Source organism: Bombina bombina, chromosome 3, assembly GCF_027579735.1.
Source record: "Bombina bombina isolate aBomBom1 chromosome 3, aBomBom1.pri, whole genome shotgun sequence".
In the NCBI taxonomy this organism is placed as follows: domain Eukaryota; kingdom Metazoa; phylum Chordata; class Amphibia; order Anura; family Bombinatoridae; genus Bombina; species Bombina bombina.
In genome coordinates this window covers 1,215,209,789-1,215,234,821 of record NC_069501.1, presented here as the reverse complement: position 1 = coordinate 1,215,234,821, position 25,033 = coordinate 1,215,209,789, and the positions used below count along the sequence as shown (strand labels likewise).

At 38.2% G+C, this 25,033-nt stretch overlaps 1 protein-coding gene across 3 annotated transcripts in view; it reads right to left on the bottom strand.

The window, feature by feature from the left end:
* The window catches only part of TENM4 (teneurin transmembrane protein 4), a 953,133-nt gene that overhangs the window by 643,246 nt on the left and 284,854 nt on the right, over window positions 1–25,033 (bottom strand). The window contains exon 5 of one of the 3 annotated variants that reach the window (XM_053708674.1): window positions 21,653–21,675. The exons of the other annotated variants lie outside the window; for them this stretch is intronic. Within the exon in view, the coding sequence (XP_053564649.1) occupies window positions 21,653–21,675 (23 nt within the window). The remainder of the gene's footprint in view (window positions 1–21,652; window positions 21,676–25,033) is intronic. 3 annotated transcript variants of the gene reach the window in all.

The following is a 25,033-nucleotide window of genomic DNA, read 5'->3' as shown; positions in this document are numbered from 1 at the left end:
GAGTCGCTAATACCTCCCTGAGCAATAAGCGGAGGTGTTCAAGCTTAAATTTAAAGGCTGTCATATCAGAATCTGTCTGAGGGAGCGTCTTTCCTGAATCAGAAATTTCTCCCTCAGATAATAAATCCCTTATCCCTACCTCAGAACATTGTGAGGGTATATCAGATACGGCTACTAAAGCGTCAGACGGCTCAGCATTTGTTCTTAACCCAGAGCTGTCACGCTTTCCTTGCAAACCAGGCAGTTTAGATAAAACCTCAGTGAGGGTTGTATTCATAACTGTGGCCATGTCTTGTAAAGTAAATGAATTTGACGCACTAGAGGTACTTGGCGTCACTTGTGCGGGCGTTACTGGTTGTGACACTTGGGGAGCAGCAGGAGCGAGCTGCACTTAGTGCTATGGCGCGGTCGGGCCGGGCTGTGACTCTACAGCTGGCCCGATGCGCTGTTTGAAAAAAACAGACCCGCTCAGAAGATCACAGAGAGCGGGTCTGTAAAATAGCAGTTTTTTAAAAAAATTCAAAGAGGAAATTTTGTTTTATAATGTTTGCGCTAATATAATGTTATATAATTCTGCACTATGTGCAGAATTATATAACATTATTTTTAAAGTTTACTGTCCCTTTAATAAGTGCAAGACAACATGTACAATTTACTAAAGCCTAAAATTTATTTGTTTAAATGTTTTATTACCCATATGGTTAGGTCAGTAAATTCTAGAGTAAACTATGCTTGCACGTCCAATTAAAGGGACAGTAAAGTCAAATCTACACTTTCATGATTCAGATAGGACATGCCATTTTAAACAATTTTACAATTTACATTTATCATAAAATTTGCTTTGTTCTTTCTGTATTCTTTGTTGAAAACTAAACCTAGGTAGGCATATAGTCAGATTTCAAGGTTATTGGGAGCCGCCTCTTATGCCAGTGCATTTTGTTAAAGAGACACTGAACCCACATTTTTTCTTTCGTGATTCAGATAGAGCATGCAATTTTAAGCAACTTTTTAATTTACTCCTATTATCATTTTTTCTTCGTTCTCTTGCTTTCTTTATTTCAAAAAGAAGGCATCTGAGCTATTTTTGGTTCAGAACCATGGAAAGCAATTGTTTATTGGTGGATGAATTTATCCACCAATCAGCAAGAACAACCCAGGTTGTTCACCAAAAATGGGTCGGCATCTAAACTTACATTCTTGCATTTCAAATAAAGATACCAAGAGAATGAAGACAATTTGATAATAGGAGTAAATTAGAAAGTTGCTTAAAATTGCATGCTCTATCTGAATCCCAAAAGAAAAACTTTGGTTCAGTGTCCCTTTAACTTTTCACAGCTAGGCAGTGCTAGTTCATGTGTGCCAAATATATAACATTGTGCTCACGCCTGTGTGGAGTTATGTATGAGTCAGCACTAATTGGCTGACATGCAAGTTTGTAGAAAGCACTGAGATGGGGGAGCGGTCTGCAGAGGCTTAGATACAATGTAATCACAGAGGTAAAACGTGTATTAATAGAACAGTGTTTGTTATGCAAAACTGGGGAATGGATAATAAAGGGATTATCTATCTTTTTGAACAATACACATTTTCAAGTAGACTGTCCCTTTAACACAGAGATTAGCATATTTTATACATCATGGGGCAGATGTCAAAATATTCAGAGCCAGTGATTGGTGCATAAGCGCTGTGCATACACTAATCTCCGAGCATGCGCATCATTCAGTGGCCGACATAGGCACTAGAAGACAGAAAAATAGTGCTGATCTTGGAGTAAAAAATAGAAATAGTCTTTATTTTATCTTATAGTTATAAAAAAATCTGGTGATATTTTATATTCAATTTTCCAGAAGCTGATTATAAAATTTCCTACAAGCTTCCAGCTGAAATCAGTTTCTCATGTAGAGTGTGATATACCCAGAATAATACAGAGACTGCATTTTACCTTTGTGTGGTGGGAAGCAGATTCTCCCATATGGCTTTTTTTACAAGAGCAGCGCTGTTTATGGGGTACTACGTTGTGCAGGGACATTGCCAAGCCCTGCATGTTCCAAATGACTGGCTGAGCACAGGGGTTTAAATTACAGCTTGAAACAAAGAAAAAAAGTTTAAATTGGCTTCTGGTAAGCAAAAATAAATAAAGTGCAGCTGTCTATATTCGAAATAGCATTAACTCCCCTAGAGTGAATAAACTTTGTAAAATTTAAGCAGATTTTTTTTTTAGAGAAGGTAATTCTTAAAGAAACATTTGCATATTTAATATTAAATGTTTAGTTATGCATATTATAACAACTTTACAATATACGTTCATTATTTATTTTGACCCCTTTTCATGTAATTTACTTCTGGAAATTGTGGGTTTTCTAATTCTCAGAAGTGGAAATGCACCCTGCAAAGTCTCAAGGCTAACCCTGCCACATACATTTCCCTAATTGGCTTCAGGAGACAACTGCAAAATAATGTCCTTTATACTAACATAATGACTGTCGCTAGCCTTTGTTTCTGTAGAAGCAAGCTCCTGACTGGCTCTTCCAAATGAGCCAAATGGTGGGTGGACCTTGGTTATTGAAAAACAGTTGCAGTAAATAAGGTGTTCATTTGTTTTAAAAATGTTTAAACCTGACTGATATATTATTCTTAAGTAAGGCAACAGAAATGCTTTGTAGTTACAAGGTGGTTCATAATGCCCCTTTAATAATGCTTGGTGCAATCAGTTTACAAACAAATTAATAAAATGATGCTGGTGATCTGGTAATGGTCTTGCCTGAGAATTTCAGACATATATGGGATCGATTTATTAAGCCTTCTCCTCCCTTCGACTGCAGATTCTCTGTTAGGTAGAGAATTATAATCTCCCCGGGCTCGTCTGACTGGGGAGATTGCCATCTCCTGCCAGCACGTGATTGGCTGTGTACGGGTAGGGGGCGGTGTTGCACGCGAGCGCAAAATAGCGCTTGTGTGCAATGTTAAATTCAGGCAGCCCTGTACGCCTTGATTGATAAATCGAGACCATAATACAGGCAATCTCTATTCCCTCTACCAGATTAGTTCACCAAATCTCCAGTGGTATTTAAAATCTAAACCTGCAAATAAATATATACTTGAGTTTTCAGCAATTTATTCACAACAAATATTATTTGTTTTATTACAATGTTTATTATTATTATTATTTTTTTTAAATCTCAGTTCTTTTTTTTAATGTTTTTTTTTTTTTAAACATGTCTGAATGCAGATGCCCATCCTGCTGCCATCTGTATAGTAAATAGATATTTGGCACAGCCCAAATACAGGATGTTTTATTGCTATATTGGTCTCAGAGAGCAAAGAGAGGGAGGGCGGTACAGACAACATTTGGCATTGTAGGAAGATTGTAACAATGATTATATCTGTCTGCATTCTCAGTACACCTGTACTTGTTATTTCTACAATGAAACATATTTTGCATCTGTAAAAAATGAACATCTTGTTATCCATGTGCTATTATTTTGTGCAGAGCTACATAATTAATATGTAGACATTTTGCAAATAAAAATACAAGCAAGAAAGTTTATAGAGCGTACATAGATATTTGTTGTGTTATTTTTGGACTAGTAATTTATGGCAAATAGGTGACAGTTGTTATCACTTATGTAGATAAGTAGTCATTCTGTGTTCATATTACATGTAATAGGATAATGATAAAACAAAAAATTTTTATGAAAAAAAAAAAAAATATATATATAAAATGAAAAATGGTGACATAAAATAGGGCAAAAATGTTGGATTAAAAGAGAGACCAAGACAGAGAGACAGACAGTGATAGGGAGAGAATATAAAGGAACATGAAACACAAATTTTTTCTTTTTTGATTTAGGTAGAACATACTATTTTAAACAACTTTCCAGTTTTTCTACTATCAAAATACTTAATTATCTTGGTATAATTTGTAGGAGGAACAGCAATGCAATACTGTAAGTGGATCATTGGGGGTTAGTGTTAGTTTTTTTTAAGGGTTTATTGGGTGGGTTTTATTTTTAGATTAGGGTTTTGGGCAATGTAAAAGAGCTAAATGCCCTTTTAATGGCAATGCCCATACAAATGCCCATTTCAAGGCAATGTTTAGCTTAGGTTTATTTAGAAAGGTTTTTATTTGGGGGGTTTGGTTGTGTGGGTGGGGGGTTGTTATTTTTTTTTAGGTAAAAGAGATGATTTATTTGTGGCAATGCCCTGCAAAAGGCCCTTTTAAGGGCCATTGGTAGTTTAGAGTAGGCTAGGATTTTTTTTTTATTTTGGGTGGGCTTTTTTATTTTGATAGGGTTATTAGATTAGGTGTAATTCGTTTTTATTTTTGATAATTTTATTTTATTGTAATGTTAGGTTTTATTGTAAGGCAGGTTAGGTTAGTTATTTTGTAGCTAACTTAGGTTTTTTTTACAGGTAAGTTTGTATTTAGTTTTAAATAGGAATTATTTAGTTAATAATTGTAAGGTTTATTTAGATTTATTTTAATATTTTTTTATATTTAAGTTAGGGGGTGTTAGGGTTATGCTTAGGGTTACGTTAGGGTTAGGTTTAGGGGTTAACATATTTATGTAGTGTTAGTGATGTGGGAGGTTTAGGGGTTAATTACTTCAGTATAGTGGCAGCGACATTGGGGGCGGCAGACAGGGCCGCCACTAGAAATTTTGGGGCCCCTGACTTAACCATTGATCAGGGCCCCCCCTTTGACATGTGCAATTTTTGACCAAGTGACTAAAACATATATGCACTTTATTTTAAAGTGTCTATTTAAACTTGGAAATGTTGTAAAGGTAGTAACATACAAACACACAGACACACTCATACACTGAAACACACACACACTCACACATAAGGATTCACATATAGACACTCTAGCAGACACGCAAAGAAACACACACTCAGACACAGACACCCAAACAGACACTCAGCACTTGATTACATTGACCTGTCAAGTAATGAGGTACAACTACAGTTTTGTAAAAAAAAAAAAAAAGGAAATTTAGAAAACAAAATATGGAGTTCTGATTATCTTTTTGTAAAGGAAGATGCCAACTAAATGATGACAACAGCATGTAGTGGCTGAAAGGAAGGACCCTGAACTGCCTAAACAATAATTTAAAGGTTAAATGGTGGATTGGTGACTTCCATAAAGGTCTCATTAGTCTCAAAGTCTGTAGAAAGATGTGAATAATCAGTAGTAAGGTCAAAATGTCCTAAAAAGGAACAGACAATGGACACACACACATAAACAAACTCAAACTTGCACATACACCCAAGGAAACACCGATAGAGACAGCCTCAGAAAACACACAAAGACATACACACACAGACACCCACAGAAAACACACCAAGACATACACACACAGAGAGACAACCACATAAAACACAGAAAGACATTCATACACACACCCTCACTGAGACATCCACAGAAAAAAAACAAAGACATACACACACCCTCACAGAGACACCCACAGAAAACACACACCCTCACAGAGACATCCACAGAAAACACAGACATACATACACACCCTCACAGAGACATCCACAGAAAACACAGACATACACACCCACCCTCACAGAGGCATCCAGAGAAAATACACAAAGGCAAACATACACACACCCTCGCAGAGACACCCATATAAAAAGCTCAAAGACATATGCACACACCCTCACAGACATTCACAGAAAATGCACAAAGACATACACACCCACCCTCACAGAGAGACCCACAGAAAAAAAATACATACACACTCATAAAGACACAAACCAAAGCACAAAGACATAAACACAGACCCCCACAGAAACACTCACAGGAGGAAACATTTATGCGCTTTGCATCCCCTAAATCAACAGTGTGTGACATGCATGATAAAAAAAATTGCAGAAATTAAGAGATCACTTTTTAAAGAATTATATTTCTAAATGTGTAAACAAAAATAATTCTGTGAATTCAAAATTGTACATTAATGATCTGGGTATATGGCTAGATGAAGAAAAGTACTTTTAAAAGGTTGACATATTTTTGTTTGTTTTTTCCCCATTTTCCACAACCAAGAGCACCACTTCAAATATAGTGTACAAATGTTCCCATCTGTTAGCTGTACTTATGGATTCTGAAAATACTGTACTCTATATGGTCTTGGTGGAATCATAAGCTGTGGTACTCATACCATTAGATCTGGTTAAATGCAGGATTTAGGCTTGTTGGTATGTTTTTCAAAATTAAGTCAGCTGTAGTGTAAACTGAACAGTTTTAAATTAACCTGCCTCATTTCAAACACTGAGCAATCTTAGTCTGAGAGTATAACATTTTATGCAGATGTAGAAATCTTAGATAAAATGTCTCCTTGCATCTGGAAAGTCCTTGCATAAAGGGGCAGTAAACTGTAATGTAATTAATTAATATAAAAATGCATATCTGCCAAAAGGGCACCTACCATTTGTGTAATGAGGAGGAAACATTTCTGCATGGTTTTAAATATAGAATTTCTACAGCATTGTTAAATAATCATAAATACACTGCTGCTAAAAAAATGTTTTTATGGACCCCTGGCCCCACCATACAACTACTACCACACTGAAGTTACAATCCGAAATTGCACAAAGAAATAAAAAACATTTGCTAAGTAAGTCCTACCTCCTCTGCAAATGAAAGTTATCTGCCGTCTGACTCAGGCACACACTGTACAAACAAAGTGCCAAGTCTGTCTCACACTGTGCATAGTGGTTTAGTGCACACTCAGAAATCCTCTCAAATGCTAATACTTTACTCCTTGTAATAACATTTCCCATGCTCAATTAGCACTCTTCTGTAGTACCCACTGGTGGCTGCCAAAATGTTTTTTTTTTGTTCTTGCCTCATGGGGCCCCCCTGGCCCATTGGGCCCCTGACAGGAGTCACCCCTGTCACCCCCTGATGGCGGCCCTGGTGGCAGATTAGTGGTTAATAAGTGTAATGTAGGTGGCGGCAATGTTAGGGGTGGCATATTAGGGGTTAATAACTGTAATGTAGGTGGCGGCGATGTTAGGGAAGGCAGATTAGGGGTTAATAACAGTAATGTAGGTGGCGACGATGTTAGGGGCGGCAGATTAGGGGTGTTTAGACGTGGTTTTTATGTAAGGGTGTTAGGTTTAAACATAACTTTTTATTTCCCCATAGACATCAATGGGGCTGCGTTACAGAGCTTTTCATTCTGCGATCGCAGGTGTTATTTTTTTTTTTGCCGGCTCTCCCCATTGATGTCTATGGGGAAATCGTGCACGAGCACGTCAAAGTAGCGCTTGTATTTCGGTGCGGTATGGAGCTCAATACAACCATATCGCCCGCACAAGCCTGCTTTTTTAAAACCTGTAATAGCAGCGCTATAGGGAGGTGAAATAACAAAGTTAAAGTGGCGTCGTTAATTTCCCTATAGAGCTAAAAACTTGTAATCTAGCTGAAAGATAATACACAAATAAAAAAAACTATTTTGAGATTAGTTTTAAAGGGGCGGGTCCTATGCAGGCCGAGTATTTCGTACAACTAGAGCACTGGATTGCAAACCTGTCCTCAGACCTCCCTAACAGGCCAAAACGTTTTGGGTTACTTTGGGTGAGAGCAGGTAAAATAACCAGCTGATTATTTCACCTGTGCTGCAGTTCAGATATCCTCAAAATCTGGCCTGTTAGGGAGGTCTGATGACAGGTTTTAAAACCAGTGAATTAGAAGAAAGAAACAGCAAGACTTAGCTCCCAGTTTGGCTCTCCTGGACTTTGCAGGGCATAAGCACTAGAGAGGAGACAGGGAAATTTCATGCTTGCAACAGCTAGTGTAATCCAGATCTTGCCAAGCTGAAGGTCAGTAAACGTGCACAGAGTTCCGCAGTCACTCTCAAGACAGCTTGAGGTTTGTACGTTGTATTGCACTTAAAGCAGTGTTAAAGGTAAATTGGAAAGTTGATTAAAATTGAATATCTGAATTACGAAATTTTATTTTTGACTAGACTGTCCCTTTAAGTGAGTAAAGCAAGATATGTATGGCCTTACAGTAATGCCAGAGGTGCTTCAGAATAAACATTGTATGCTGCACGCAGAAGCCCCTGGAAAAAGAAAATCCAGAGAGACAGGTGCATCTAACAGAATAACTAATCTACTAGAACAAAGGATGACAAAAGAAAAAAAAAAATCGCCAGTGCCTCTGAGAAGAGAATTTATTAAAACTCACTTTGTGATCCTAATAGTTTTTGATTACAAGAGACAAATACAATTAAACATTTGTTTTTGCTACTAGAAATAAATAATTAATGACGCTCTAGATGTGAACAGAACGTGATTACAGAATGACTGGTAGTTGATTAATGTAAAAAACTGTAACGGTTACAGCAACTCTGTTTATTTCCATTTAGCATCAACTTAACAGAATTTCAGTGAAAAAATATTGTAATCTTCAATTTTTTTACACTTTTTTATACTCTGCTAATACATATGTTAACTTACAAAACAATGCTCAAATCAGCGAAATATATAACTGCAAAACGTAGTTACATGGATACTAATCCCAATTTTTTCTATTTCATGAAAAAATTTCTAAATTATTCCTTTTTTTTTTTTTTTTTTAAATCTTTTTTATTAATTTTCCATTACTTATAACAACATCATAAGAGAAGACAATATGCAAAACCTCAAAAAGTGAAGGAAGAGAAGAAAAAAAAAGAACATCCAAAGTGACGTACATAAAATTTGTTAAGTTGCAATTCACACCACAAGGTGGGAAACATAAATAAAACATTACAAAACAAAAATAGAACAACTCAGTAATCAGGAACAAAACAAAAACAGAACAAAAAAAAAAAACAAAACAAAAAAAACAAAAAAAAAAAAACAAAAACAAAAAAAAAACTCCTCCCCCCGTCACCCAATCACCACTCCTTAAGACTTAAAGGGGATATCTCTTGTCCCTCCATTAGCTACAGTTGGCATTGTTTAGGTCAAGAGGAGCTCGAACGCCTTCTAACTATATATGCTGGGTAGATCACCTCTTAACATGGCTTCTTCCAAGAATATTGAGCCATGAAAAGGGCGCATTATCTGCAAGGTTAGGTTGGTTTTTAATTAACCCATAAAAGTAGTGTCTTACTTGTAAGTAAGCAAAAAATTGTTTATTAGGGATATTAAATTCCGCTTTGAGATCGTCAAAGGATTTACAAACCCTCCCCATATCATAAAGTTGCACCATATAAACCAAACCATTTTCTTCCCAGCTTTGAAAATTTTTGGAGTTTAAAGCGTATGGAAATTCAACATTACCTTTAATAGTAAGAAATTTGGAAAAGGAAGGGTCAATTTCAAGACAGTTACAAATTTTTTTTCAGGCTATGATGATATTCCTTATACATATAAGGTTTTTAATTTTTTCTTTGAAACTTGTTTTTTTCCAGATGTAATAGAGCTTTCAACGAGTAAGGTTGAATTAGTTGTTGGTCTAGATACAAGGGCGCATAATAATCAGAATCTGTGATCCAGTCAAGAGCAATCTTACCTATACAGGCCCAGTTATAGTCTTCAATGTCAGGGAGTGCTAACCCGCCCTTATCTCTAGGTAGTGACAATTTATAGTGAGAGAGAGCCGTCCTCTTCCCATTCCACAAGAATTTTGTACAAATTTGTCTAAAAAAAATAAGGTCCTTCTTGGTAATGAATAATGGAATACTCTGCATCACATAGAGAATTTTAGGAAAAATCATCTTTATCAGGTTAATTTTCCCTGAAAGCGAAAGAGGGAATTTAGACCAATTAGAGAAACTTTTTCTGAATTTCAACCCATAATGATGTATAATTTAAATTATACCATTCGTTAGGGTTTCTTGATATCTTAATGCCTAGGTATTTAATAAAATTACTGGCTGTTGAGAAAGGAGTTTCCTTTATACCATTTTTATGTTTATATAGCCAAAGTATCTCAGACTTATTATGATTAACCCTGTAGCCTGAAAACGAACCGTAATCGTCAAAGATCTTTAGGATTAGCGGGATATTCTTCTTTGAATCTTTTAAGAAAATAAGCAGATCATCTGCATATAAAGAGAGTATTATTTCTAAATTATCCCTATTATCATTTTTTCTTCGTTCTCTTGGTATCTTTACTTGAAAAGCAGGAATGTAAAGCTTAAGAGCCAGCCCATTTTTGGTTCACACCTGGGTAACACTTGCTGATTGGTGGCTAAATGTACCCACCAATCAGCAAGCGCTACCCAGGGTACTGAACCAAAAATGGGACGGATCTTAAGCTTACATTTCTGCTTTTGATAGAAAGATAGCAAAAGAACAAAGAAAAATTGATAACAGGAGTAAATTCACTCTATCTCAATCATGAAAGAAAAAAAATTTCAGTTCAGTATCCCTTTAAAATCAGGGGTCCGGAATGATTGACAAGTGATTGGTTGTATGAGGATTTGCTTAAGCGTTTTTCTTGTGCAATGATAAATGTTGGGAGCAGATTCCAATCGAAACAGGCAAAATGGGTTTTCAAAAATGTTGTTCACATTGTTGTATATCTCTGGAATCTATGGCACTTCATATTTAGGAGGCTATTTTTTGTACTTACCATTGGTTTTACTTTGAACATCTGTTTTTACTCCAAACATTTGTTTTATTCATTTGTATTTTACTGTTATTTTATTGTAATTTGATTGTAATCTTTCATGGATCCATGTATTGTATGAATTGTATGTATTACGTTATTAAGTTTTTATATGTATAGGCAATAAATTAGGTTTTATTGCACATACTGCTACACCTATTTCCTTTGCCTCCGGTGGGTAGGCGCTTGGGGATCCCTGTTCGTTTATAGAATTTGAGAAGTCCAAATATAACTAGCTAGATATTTATTGGTTGATATTTTGTTTAGCCATTTAAATTGTCAGATCCTATAAAGATAAGTGGGATATGGAAATCAAATTAAATTTTTATAATTCAGAAAGGGGGTATAATTTAAAAAAAATCTGATTTATTTATATTGTCACATTTCCCCCTTCTCTTGGTATCCTTTACTGTAAGTTAGCTCATTCATCGAAGAGCATAGTCAAGTATGCTCAGGAGTGTGCACGTGTTCTGAACACTATATGGAAGAAGTGTTTACAACAATGTTTGTAACACCTTTATACATATATTTATCTAGACACGTGCATGGAAAGGAGCTAAGTTTTGGCAAAAAGAAAGGGGTACATTTGATAACCAAAGTAACTTGAAACTTTGTTTTTTTATAGTTAAATCAGGAAAAGTTTAATTTTACGTCTATGTCCCTTTAATGATATACTTAGATAAATGTAGGTCGCCAAGAAGGCAATGCATGCAGTTGCCTAGAGGCATCTTACTCCGCTATTCATATCATGCAAATCGTTTCCAATATTCTTATACTGAGTCTTTTACAAATTGTCTCAATCAGAAGCTGCACATAATGATTTCTATTTTACTTTTAGGCATAAATCTGCTTATAATAAGAGTAAATATTAGGGTGTGGAACAAGGGAGTCTAAAGCTTATAAACTGGGAGCGCTAACAATAAAGTCCTATTCTTATTACTTTTTAGCCTCTTCTACTCCCCCTTACAATTCTTTTTCTAAATTCTACATCTCCCGCTTTTTCCTCTTTCCTTGTTCTTATATGATCTTTTTTTTTATATACGGTCTCCTAGAATAACATTTCCCTGCTGCAGGTTGTTGGCATTTCCTCATATATGGGCAGAGGGCACCACTGGGTAGCCATAGAACTTTATGATAATGATCTGTATGGCAAATTCGGGGTGCAGGAGTATCTCAGGACCACCACTCCCAGGGTTATGTCATATTGATAAAGTGAGTGAAGGTAGGAGGAGAATAGTCTGATCTTAGCAGCAAATGCAATGTAAGCCCAGCCCTGTTAAAGGGACATGAAACCCAAAGAAATTATTTTATGATTTAGGTAGAACATACCATTTGAAATAACTTTTCAATTTACTTCTATTATCGAATTTACTTCATTCTTTTGGTATCATTAATTGAAGGAGCAGCAATGCACTACTGGTCACTACTGGTTTCTAAATGAACACATGGGTGAGCCAATGACATTAGACATATGTATGTAGCCACCAATCGGCAGCTAGAACTAGGTTCCTTGCTGCTCTTGAGTTTACCTAGATAAACCTTTCAGCAAAGGATAACAAGAGAAGGAAGCAAATTAAATAATAGAAATAAATTGTAAAGTTGTTTAAAATTGTATGCTCTGTCTAAATCATTAATGTCTAATTGTGACTTTATTGTCCCTTTTAAGAAATCAGTACATTCGAAACGTGCTGTACCTCAATTGTGGCAACAGTTACTAGAAATGTCTGTCTATGTGGGTTATGCCTTGTGTGCTTATGAGTCAGTCATTTGTGTCATTATTTTGTCATGCAGGATCTAGCATTGCAGCACACCATTTTCATGTAATTTTGACACGTAGGTGGAGATTTAATAAGCAGCGGACGCTGCCCTCTCTGCGCGATCGGAAACAAAAGTTAAGACCGCTGCTCCTTAACTTGTTCGCCACCTTCAGATACGATCAGGATGATTGACACCCCCTGCTAGCGGCCGAATGTGCAGGGGGCGGCATAGCACAAGCATTTCACCAGAAATGCTTGTGCAATGTTAAATGCCAACAGCGAATCATGTCTGCCCGACACTTAGTAAATCGACCCCATAAGGTGGCATTAAATATATTTTCAGTGCCTGTGAATTGGTCTCTTTAAGAATATTCTGGGAGTCATCAGGCTTCTGTGTCCATTCATTTTGCATATTTTTTTAACCTACCTTTGACTTATGATTTTTCCTTGAACTGCCTGTATGTTGCCTACATTTGCTAGTTGGAACTTAGTTGCCTGTTGCTTTGGATTTGTCAGCTGTTCCCTGAACTGATTCAGTCTTTTCTGGGCTTTTCTGCTAACACCTATTCGATTAATAAACTCTTGCAGACCTCTGCCTGAAATGACCTTATCTTTACTGTGCTTTTTGACTATCACTGTATGGACTGATCTGTTCTTGTTCTACATGTGCCCCTGAACTAACCTATAAAGGTGTCTAGATTCCAATTCCATCTTCATTCTGCTGGTGGGTCACATCCTAGCTCATATACAGGAAGCCCTGGGTGGTCTATTCTATCTCTACTCAGTACTCCAGTCCACTCTCAAACTGACATAGCATGATAGAGTTCCAAAATTCTCTGTGTTTTCCTCCAAAGATAAGTTAGGATATGGGTACTTATTATGGACTTGCAAGTCCCTTATACATGCAAGACCCTATATGTGCTGTGGCCAGGCGCGCAGTGTTCAAGCTGAGGTCACCTGGTTAAACTAACCATAGGATGGGGCAGCTATTTATGGATTATAATACTGCTAGTTATCCATAAGGTTAGATGTATGTAGGTTGCTCTTTATAGGAGCAACACTTTTAGTCAGAAGCAATGTATAATAAAATAATATATGTAAACATTTTTAAATTAAAGGTATTAAAAAGATATAACAGTGTCGTGTAGGAGTCACAAATTCTAATACGGAGGTTAAAAATAAAGGACCTCTCATTAGCTGCACTTTATAATTCAAGTAGAAATGTAGAAGTTACAATTAACCTTTGTCATTAAAATGAACATAATAAAAGTGACTGTTATTGTGCTAGCGAAGCTGTTATTATAATCGTTACTTAACTGTACGGATTTACATAATCTGGTTATCAAGAAATATAATGCTGTTATTATAGAAAATTCAGCACTGCAAGCAACCGTGTAAAAAAACAAGCAGCAGCAGTGACAGGGTTAAAACTATAAATCTAATATGTAAACACATCATTAGTATAGAGCAGTCATCTGACTTTTCTGATATCTGATTGGTTCACCTCAGAATTATATTAGGAGCGAAAAAGAATTGTGGGAAATGTGTTTTTTTTCTGGCTATAGTTTGTCTTTAATAAAAAGTGTAAACACTCCCAAAATACCATGCAGAAAGGGACACCATAGTCTAGATGACCTGTATGCCATGTTCTTCAGCAATAGGGAAAAAAACATAGTGTTATTAAAGGTTTTGTTTTATTGAAACATTGCATAGTAAATTTTATTCCAACAGCATATAAGATTAACATAAATATGTAAAGACAACAGATCGTACTTCCATGCCTAGCCATAATAATATATACTAGATCTGCTAGTGCTAAAATCCGTGACCACTCTTAACAGTCTTGTTGATTAACAGTCCCGAAATTTGTTTGTAAATTAAATATTACAGTGGTCTTCCCTACAGTGGCTTAATCGGAAGTATGGAGAGTGATCTGGAATAGAACGGCTGTTCCTACTGAAGAGATATATTCTTCCCAGGGGGGGTAGGCCTGGAGGACCAAGTAAATAGTTGTATATAAATATAGAAAAATAAACATAAAATAAAAACATCAACAATAACAAGTAAACTTCAGGATATCAGAGACTCTGTTTGAATTTGAATGTTCTCAATAAAAATACCTATTGGGATCGTCACCACTTATCAAAAGAACATATCTCTTGTGCCTCTACATATATAGGGGATTGAAAAAGTCTAACCAGCGTATTCAGACCCATTCCTGAGTGTCCAATAGAACCAGACCTCATCATTAACCTCCTTAGTTCCCAACGACCAATATGCTGAATCGTACATTGTGTATATATATTGAATCTTATTTTTAACTTCGGGCCACGGGGGTGCCCCTATCTTCCAATATCTCGCTATACATGTTCTTGTTACCGTGCAAAAATTTTTAATGAAAGTATTGATTGGTCTATTGTACCTATGAAGCTGGGTATGAAGTAATGCTTGTGTTATAGTGAGATGTATTCTTTCATCTAGTATGTAACTAATCAGCGAGGAGAGCCGTCTCCATATGTTCTGTATGTCCGTACAGTCCCACCACATATGTCTGTATGTACCTAGTTCATTACATCCTCGTTAACATAGTCTGGAACCGTTAGGACTCATGAGGGAGGATCTTAAAAGGGTTAGATACCATCTGAATATTGTTTTTAGGGAGTTCTCTTTTAAGTCTGCACTCACTAGTCCTCTGCCCGCTGAGGTGAACACCTTATTCCACTTATCTTTAGTCAGGATAAGTTCTATATCTGCTTCCCATCGAAGTAAAAGTGGATTTTTAGAGGCATCACCTATTTTTTGCATAGCTATATATTTTCTACTAATGGAGTGTTTTGGCCTGTTTTCTTCTAAACAGATAGTCTCCAACAGGGTCTTAGGTCTACCTACCTTTAGTTTAAGATATTTATTCATGGAAGAGGACACCTGAAGGTATAAATACCATTGTAACTTAATAGGATGTAGTTTGTCTCGTAGCTGAGGAAACGTCATAATTTTGTTTTGTATCAGTAGGTCTGCCACACGATATATACCCTTCTTTTCCCATTTGTCTATATCTCTACATAATAATTAAAGGTTTTTAAAGGGACAGTGTACTGTAAAATTTTTTTCCCTTTATGAGTTTCCAATGACTTGCTATATCAGCTGCAGAGTATACAATGCATGGGGAATTGTTCCCTTAGGTTTTTTTTATATATGAAACAGTTGTTTTAGCTCTTTAAAACCACAACCCTTACAATTGTCTGAGCTTGCAGAGAAGGAAAGTGCAGTCTCCATTATTTTATCACTTTCTATACACACAAACACTTCCTAATAGTATCTACATCTGTAAACACGAAAGGCCAAAATCTTGTTAGCATGGAGAGAAATCACGCAAAATGTGGGCTTTTTTGAGAATTATGTTGAAATCTAGGTGTCTCTCCTTCACATCCAGAACCCTGCATAGCGAGATAAACGGTTCTTATGCTAGCATTTGTATTTCTAAAATATTTGATGGACATCACAGTACTGACAAGACTCCTTGGACAATGTCGCCAGAGCTGAGAACTTTCGACCTTAAAATAGAACAATAAAAAAATGAACGGTTTAGAGCCTCATATACTAAGGGCTCTGTGAACAAGGTTCTCAACTTGAGAACCTATCCGTATGGCTTCGCACTGAATAGGCAGCGGACCCGAATATGTATTGCTGCCCCTTTCTCTCGGGTGATTGGCCAAGCCTATAAATCCCCCCGAGGAAAAGTAAAAAAAGGTAAAGGAGCTATTTATAAAAAATAAATAATGGATAATTGGGAACTGAAGAGCAGAATAGTTCATAGTACAACCATTTCATGCATGAAATGCATTGTGCTTAAAGGGACATGAAACCTAGAAAAATTCTTTCATGATTCAGATAGAGAATTCAATTTAAAAAAGTATCCAATTTACTGCTATTATCAAATATGCTTTGTTCTCTTTGTTGAAGAGATATTTAGATAGATAGCGTGCACATATCTGTGGCACCACATGACAAAAAATAGTGCTGTCATCTAGTGTTCCTACTAATGTATATCACTGTTGCAAAAATGCTGCCATATAGTACTGTACTTACCTTTCTGCTTTTCAACAAAGGATAACAAGAAAACTAAGAAAAGTTGACAATAGAAGTAAATTGGAAACTAGTTTAAAATGATATGTTCTATCTGAATCATGAAAGAAAAAATGGGTTTTATCACCCTTTAATTAAGAAAAATTAACGGAAAAAAAAAAGATTTTTCACTTTTGTTTTTCTATAGCTCATTCCTATAGAAAAACATAATGAACTATTCTCTATTTCTGCTTAATTTTAGAAAGGTTTGACTATAGCATTAAGAAAAAAGATAAATAAAAGTATGCTATTGTTTATAAGCTTTTTTATTAAAATTTTAATAAAAACATTATTTTTTTTTTTTACATTTTTGTCTGTAGATTTCTCAAGTCTTCATATATACATTAAATAATGGTTTAGTTTGAATCTGCTAGGTATACAGCAAAAAACAATATATACTTTGGCGCACATTTAACAAGCTCCGTAGTGAGCTTCTGGGCACGTGTTTCTGGCGAGCCTTCAGACTCGCCAGAAACAGCAGTTATGAATCAGCGGTCACAAAGACTGCTGCTCCATAACCTGTCCGCCTGCTCTGAGCAGACGGACAGACATCGCCGGAAATCAACCCGATCGAATACGATCGGGTTGATTGACACCTCCCTGCTGGTGGCCCATTGGTTGCAAGTCTGCAGGGGACGGTGTTGCACCAGCAGCTCTTGAGCTGAATACGGATCGGGTCAGGCAGACTTTGTTAAATAGAGGCCCAAGTGTGGCTTTCCAAAAAACTTACTTACAGTATTGCTTAAAGGGACATTCCAGTCAAAATTTAAAATGCACATACAGTAGATAAATTAGACATTTTAATAGAAACCTATATACAATATACATGTATTAGCAAAATGCTCCTAGTAAAAGTTATCACAGCTTTAGTGTTAACATCTTTGTCTGCACCAGCTAGATTTTCTCAGTGCACCAGCATTGTTAATACTGCAGCTGCACACTGTGCATACTTAAATACACATTTGAAACAGCTATAGTTTTTTTTAGAATCACTTTTGCTAATACATGTATATAACAAAAATGCTTCTATTCAAAACTGAAATGCATCCATGTGGGTTACAATTTTTACTGGAAGGACCCTTTAAATGTGAGCGGTGTTTAAAAAGCTTAGCACAGGAGTATGAAATGGCTCAACAGCGAAGGGGTAAAATATAGACATAATGATGTATTCAAAACACATATTAGCCTGAGAATAATATATAGATGCTTTTTTTTACTATATAAAGATATAAGTTGATTAAATATTAAAGAAATAAGTGTAATGGTTTAGTGTCCATAAAGCACTGCTATTTTGTAACCTAGGTTTATCTCTGCTAAAGGCCAGTTAGAGACAGCTATTAATGTGACATTAGAGTGTGTAAACAATCACTGTGTGGAATATAGCAATGTCAAGTCTTCCAATCATCAAAGGGATTGGAAAGATCGCATTTTTTTTAAATTAATTTACAGAAACTGGGAACAAAAGAAATAATTAAAATGTAAAACCTTGTTATTTTTGGAGTAATATCGCTGCACGAGAACATCCACATATAATGTTGAGTAGATGGGAGGGTCTAGTTGTCATACTGCGGCGGAGAGAGTTGCAGTATCTCTAAACAAAAGGAAAGCGCACGATTGTAAGATGGTTTTACCACAGCAAGGTTATTTAAGGAAACATTGTCACCCCAAAGATTGAATAGCTGCAAGTAACAGGGCCCCTGTATGTGGTCCCGTAAGAATGCGATTCACAGCGAGGAGGGTACACTTGGTCTTTTGCTTTATCATACTGGTGACACTGGCAGTGCAACTAAGACAGCAGATCTTGTAGTGTTTTCCGATTCCTGATGAAGGTTATAGCGAAATAAATTGTGGTGTTAGAAGCCGGTGAATGAGGCTCTACTAATGCAAGACTCAAATAATGATGAACATAAGTACTGCAAAGATATGCCTCATATTTATTGGTGGAGTGCCTCGAAGTGGTACCACATTAATGAGGGCCATGCTAAATGCCCATAAAGATGTTCACTGTAGAGAAGAAATTCATATTATTCCAAGGATTTTAGCAATGAGTCAGGCTTGGTAAAATATGTGTCTTGATGAAGCTGGTGTGACAGACCAAGTGATAGACTCTTTTATTTTAGAAATAATAACTAAGCATGGAGACTCAAAGCGCCTTTTCAGCGCTCGTTCTCCGAATTCACCAAATCGGCAGCTGAATAGTAATAGTTGTTATTATTACCCAATTTAATGGTACTCATTTTATCGACCTGGGAAGGATGAAGGGCTGAGTCGGCCCTGCCGGGATTTGAACCTGTGACCTTGGATCTTTTAAACAGGCTTTTTTGTTGTAATCAGGGCATTTACCATCTGAGCTACCTCACCGGGAATAGGGCCTTCAATTGTAAGTTCCCACGGGAATAGGGCCCTCAATCCCTCCTTTATGTGTTTGTAAATTGTGTCCTGTCTCTTACAAGTCTTATATTGTTTTATTTATAATAATAATTTGTGATTTATATAGCGCTTTTCTCCCTGTGAGACTCAAAGCACTTTACAAATATACCAACATAAGACATAAAAGTTAGGAGTTACTGAAGGTCAGATAAGCGGACTGAATGCCTGATGGAAGAGGTGGGTCTTTAGCTTTTTTTTAAAAGTCTGTAAGGACGGTGCCTCTCTGATTGCGCATGGTAAAGAGTTCCAGAAAGTAGGGGCAGCATGGCAGAATGCTCTGGAGCCTGAGTTTGTCCTTATTCTTGGCACTGAAAGGAGGGATGTGTTGGCTGACCTAAGTGAACGGGATGGGATGTAGGGTGTCAGGAGCTCTTTCAGGTACTGTAGGCCTTGGTTGTTTAATGCTTTGAAGGTCAGCAGGCCAATTTTAAAATATGTTCGCCATTTAATTGGACGCCAATGCAGGGAGTGGGGAACGCAGGGAGTGGGGAACAGGTGTTATGTGGCAGATGCAAGTTTGATTGGTCAATAGTATGGCTGCTGCGTTTTGTACTGTCTGAAGGCGATGGAGTTCTTTTTTTGGGAGGCCCAAGTAAAGTGCATTGCAGTAATCTAGCCTAGAGGATACAAATGCATGGATTAATGTTGGCATATCATCGGGTGGAATTAAGTGTTGTATCCTGGCTATCTTTTTCAGATGAAAGTAGGCAGATTTTATTACGGAGGAAATCTGCTGTTTAAAAGATAGTCGAGCGTCAATCAGCACTCCGAGGTTTCGTACCTTTGCTGAACTAACAAGTTCAGAGCCTCCAAGCTCCAGGCCAGTTGGGTGATCGTGGGATATTTTTGATGCCCAGGGTCCCCTCACCAAGAGTAACTCTGTTTTGTCCGGGTTCACTTTGAGACAGCTAGGATTCATCCATTCTATGAGGTCTGTTAAGCAACTGTTTATGCGGCATGCTGGGTCTGTAGTATCTGGAGCAAAGGAGAAGTAGAGTTGTGTGTCATCAGTGTAACAATGATACCTTAGGCCATGTCGGTTAATGATGTCCCTCAGTGGTAGTAAGTAAATTGCGAATAGCATGGGAGACAGGATAGATCCTTGTGGAACTCCGCAGGCCAGTTCTGTTGGTGCTGATGAGCTTGATCCTGATATTACTCTCTGTGATCTACCAGCGAGGAAGGATTTAAACCAGTTAAGGACTGTGCCTCCTAGACCACAGATGTACTGCAAGCGCTCTATTAGAATCCTATGGTCAATGGTGTCAAATGCAGCTGAGAGATCCAGGAGGATTAGAATGGAGTAATCACCTTTGTCTCTTGCCATGAGGAGATCATTTAGCACTCGGACTAGCTGTGGCGGCACCTGAAGCCTGACTGGAAAGGATCGAATATGTTTAGGCGTGATAGATGGGCTTCCAGTTGAGTTGCCACTAGTTTTTCAATTATTTTCCCCAGAAATGGGAGGTTGGATACTGGTCTCTAATTAGTCATGCAGTCTGGGTCTAATAAAGGTTTCTTTAGGAGTGGTTTTACCACAGCTTCTTTTAGAGGATCTGGAAAGTCTCCTGTTTTTAGTGAACACTGCACTATTTTTGTGAGGACTGGGGCGAGTGTTTCAATGCATCCAGATATGAGCTGAGTTGGAGCAGGATCTAAGTCACACGTAGTAGGGTGCAACTTTTATATGGTGTTTTTAACTTTTATATCCACATTTGTAAAAGTGGACCATAAACTGGGGCAGTCTGGCATTCCTTTGTAGTGGTTCTGGTGTGTAACTGTTTGGCCTGCTGTGATAGCGGTTCGGATTGAGGAAATCTTGTCTCTGAAGAAGTTCGCAAATGCTTCACATTTATCCTGAGAAAAGTTGGTGGGGCTAAGCATGCATGCTGGTTTGCCGTGCCTTTCTACTGTGCGAAACAGTTGCCTGGGTCTATTGTTGCAGAGTGCAATTTTGCGTGATAATAATGAAGATTTCTCCTGTTAAGTGTGGTCAGTCCACGGGTCATCATTACTTCTGGGATATTAACTCCTCCCCAACAGGAAGTGCAAGAGGATTCACCCAGCAGAGCTGCTATATAGCTCCTCCCCTCTACGTCACACCCAGTCATTCTCTTGCACCCAACTAATAGATAGGATGTGTGAGAGGACTGTGGTGATTATACTTAGTTTTATACCTTCAATCAAAAGTTTGTTATTTTATAACAGCACCGGAGTGTGTTGTTCCTTCTCTGGTAGAGCCTGATTTTAGCCGGCTTAGTTAAGATCATATTGCTGTTCTCGGCCATCTGAGGAAAGGTAAACTTCAGATCAGGGGACAGCGGGCAGGTTAATCTGCAAAGAGGTATGTAGCAGCATATTATTTTCTGACAATGGAATTTGACTGAGAAAATTCTGCCATACCGATTTAATGTAATCTAACAGCCTTAAATGCAGTAGTAGCAACTGGTATCAGGCTGTCATGTATGTATATTTTACACTTCAGTATTCTGGGGAATGGCACTTCACTGGGATAATACTGTATGCATAAGACTTTAGCCTAATTTGCAGTGACTAGCAACAGGCTATCTAATGTCATTTCATTTATTTGATGTTAAACGTTTTTGCTGGCTTGTTAAATCGTTTAATTTTCTGAGGTACTGGGTGAAAAAATGTTTTGGGCACTGTTTTTTTCCACTTGGCAGTCGTTTTATTTAATTTAAGACAGTTTACTGATCTCCCTCACTGTTGTGTGTGAGGGGGAGGGGCCTATTTTGGCGCTTTTGCTACGCATCAAAAAATTCAGTCAGAAGTCTCTTGTCTTCCCTGCATGATCCGGTTCGTCTCTACAGAGCTCAGGGGTCTTCAAAACTTATTTTGAGGGAGGTAATCACTCACAGCAGAGCTGTGAGGTTGTAGCTGACTGTGATAAAAAACGTTTATTTCTGTACTTTTTTTCTGCTATCAGGGTTAGTTTTCCATTACTAATGGGGGCAATCCTTTGCTAAAATTGTGTATTTACCGTAAAAGATTGATGTTATAGTTAGTTCTCAACTGTCATAAACTTTTTCTGTGTTTCTTAAAGGCACAGTACGTTTTCATATTATTTGTAAATTACTTTGAAAAGTATTTCCTAGTTGCTAGTTTATTTGCTAGTGTGCTAAACATGTCTGACTCAGAGGAATATCTCTGTGCTATATGTGCTAAAGCCAAAGTGGAGCCCAATAGAAATTTATGTACTAATTGCATTGATGCTACTTTAAATAAAAGTCAATCTGTACAAATTGAACATATTTCACCAAACAACGAGGGGAGAGTTATGCCGAATAACTCGCCTCACGTGTCAGTACCTGCATCTCCCGCTCGGGAGGTGCGTGATATTGTAGCGCCGAGTACATCAGGGCGGCCATTACAAATCACATTACAGGATATGGCTAATGTTATGACTGAAGTTTTGGCTAAATTACCAGAACTAAGAGGTAAGCGTGATCACTCTGGGGTGAGAACAGAGTGCGCTGTTGATAATAGGGCCATGTCTGATACTGCGTCACAGTATGCTGAACATGAGGACGTAGAGCTTCAATCAGCAGGTGATGGTTCTGATCCCAATAGAATGGATTCAGACATTTCTAATTTTAAGTTTAAACTCGAAAACCTCCGTGTACTGTTAGGGGAGGTTTTAGCAGCTCTAAATGATTGTAACACCGTTGCAATCCCAGAGAAATTATGTAGGCTGGATAGATACTATGCGGTACCGGCGAGTACTGACGTATTTCCTATACCTAAGAGGCTTACAGAGATAATTGCTAAGGAGTGGGATAGGCCCGGTGTACCCTTTTCCCCCCCTCCTGTGTTTAGAAAAATGTTTCCAATAGACGCCACCACACGGGACTTATGGCAGACGGTCCCTAAGGTGGAGGGAGTGGTTTCTACTCTGGCTAAGCGTACCACTATCCCGGTGGAGGATAGCTGTGCCTTTTCAGATCCAATGGATAAAAAATTAGAGGGTTACCTTAAGAAAATGTTTGTTCAACAAGGTTTTATATTGCAACCCCTTGCATGTATTGCGTCTGTCACGGCCGCGGCCGCTTTTTGGTCCGAGTCCCTGGAAGAGACTCTTGACTCAATAACTATAGATGAGATTTCAAACAAGCTTAAGACACTTAAGCTAGCTAATTCATTTATTTCGGATGCCGTAGTACATTTAACTAAACTTACGGCCAAGAATTCCGGATTCGCCATTCAGGCACGCAGAGCACTGTGGCTAAAATCCTGGTCAGCTGACGTTACTTCTAAATCTAAATTACTTAACATACCTTTCAAAGGGCAGACCTTATTCGGGCCCGGGTTGAAAGAAATTATCGCTGACATTACAGGAGGTAAGGGCCATGCCCTGCCTCAAGACAAAGCCAAACCTAAGGCTAGACAGTCTAATTTTCGTTCCTTTCGGAATTTCAAAGCAGGAGCAGCATCAACTTCCTCTGCACCAAAACAGGAAGGAGCTGTTGCTCGCTACAGACAAGGCTGGAGACCTAACCAGTCCTGGAACAAGGGCAAGCAGGCCAGGAAACCTGCTGCTGCCCCTAAGACAGCATGAATTGAGGGCCCCCGATGCGGGAACGGATCTAGTGGGGGGCAGACTTTCTCTCTTCGCCCAGGCTTGGGCAAGAGATGTCCAGGATCCCTGGGCGTTAGAGATCATATCTCAGGGATACCTTCTGGACTTCAAATCCTCTCCCCCAAAAGGGAGATTTCATCTGTCAAGGTTGTCAACAAACCAAATAAAGAAAGAGGCGTTTCTACGCTGTGTACAAGATCTTTTACTAATGGGAGTGATCCATCCGGTTCCGCGATCGGAACAAGGACAAGGGTTTTACTCAAATCTGTTTGTGGTTCCCAAAAAAGAGGGAACTTTCAGGCCAATCCTGGATTTAAAAATCCTAAACAAATTCCTAAGAGTTCCATCGTTCAAAATGGAAACTATTCTGACAATCTTACCCATGATCCAAAAGGGTCAGTACATGACCACAGTGGATTTAAAGGATGCTTACCTTCACATACCGATTCACAAAGATCATTACCGGTATCTAAGGTTTGCCTTCCTAGACAGGCATTACCAGTTTGTAGCTCTTCCATTCGGATTGGCTACGGCTCCAAGAATCTTCACGAAGGTTCTGGGTGCTCTTCTGGCGGTACTAAGACCGCGAGGAATTTTGGTAGCTCCGTACCTAGACGACATTCTGATACAAGCTTCAAGCTTTCAAACTGCCAAGTCTCATACAGAGTTAGTACTGGCATTTCTAAGGTCGCATGGATGGAAGGTGAACGAAAAGAAGAGTTCTCTATTTCCACTCACAAGAGTTCCCTTCTTGGGGACTCTTATAGATTCTGTAGAAATGAAGATTTACCTGACAGAAGACAGGTTAACAAAGCTTCAAAATGCATGCCGTGTCCTTCATTCCATTCAACACCCGTCAGTAGCTCAATGCATGGAGGTGATCGGCTTAATGGTAGCGGCAATGGGCATAGTACCCTTTGCACGCCTACATCTCAGACCGCTGCAATTGTGCATGCTAAGTCAGTGGAATGGGGATTACTCAGACTTGTCCCCTACTCTGAATCTGGATCAAGAGACCAGAAATTCTCTTCTATGGTGGCTTTCTCGGCCACATCTGTCCAGGGGGATGCCATTCAGCAGGCCAGACTGGACAATTGTAACAACAGACGCCAGCCTACTAGGTTGGGGCGCTGTCTGGAATTCTCTGAAGGCTCAGGGACAATGGAATCAGGAGGAGAGTCTCCTGCCAATAAACATTCTGGAATTGAGAGCAGTTCTCAATGCCCTTCTGGCTTGGCCCCAGTTAACAACTCAGGGGTTCATCAGGTTTCATCGGACAACATCACGACTGTAGCTTACATCAACCATCAGGGAGGGACAAGAAGCTCCCTAGCAATGATGGAAGTATCAAAGATAATTCGCTGGGCAGAGTCTCACTCTTGCCACCTGTCAGCAATCCACATCCCGGGAGTGGAGAACTGGGAGGCGGATTTCCTAAGTTGTCAGACTTTTCATCCGGGGGAGTGGGAACTTCATCCGGAGGTCTTTGCCCAAATACTTCGACGTTGG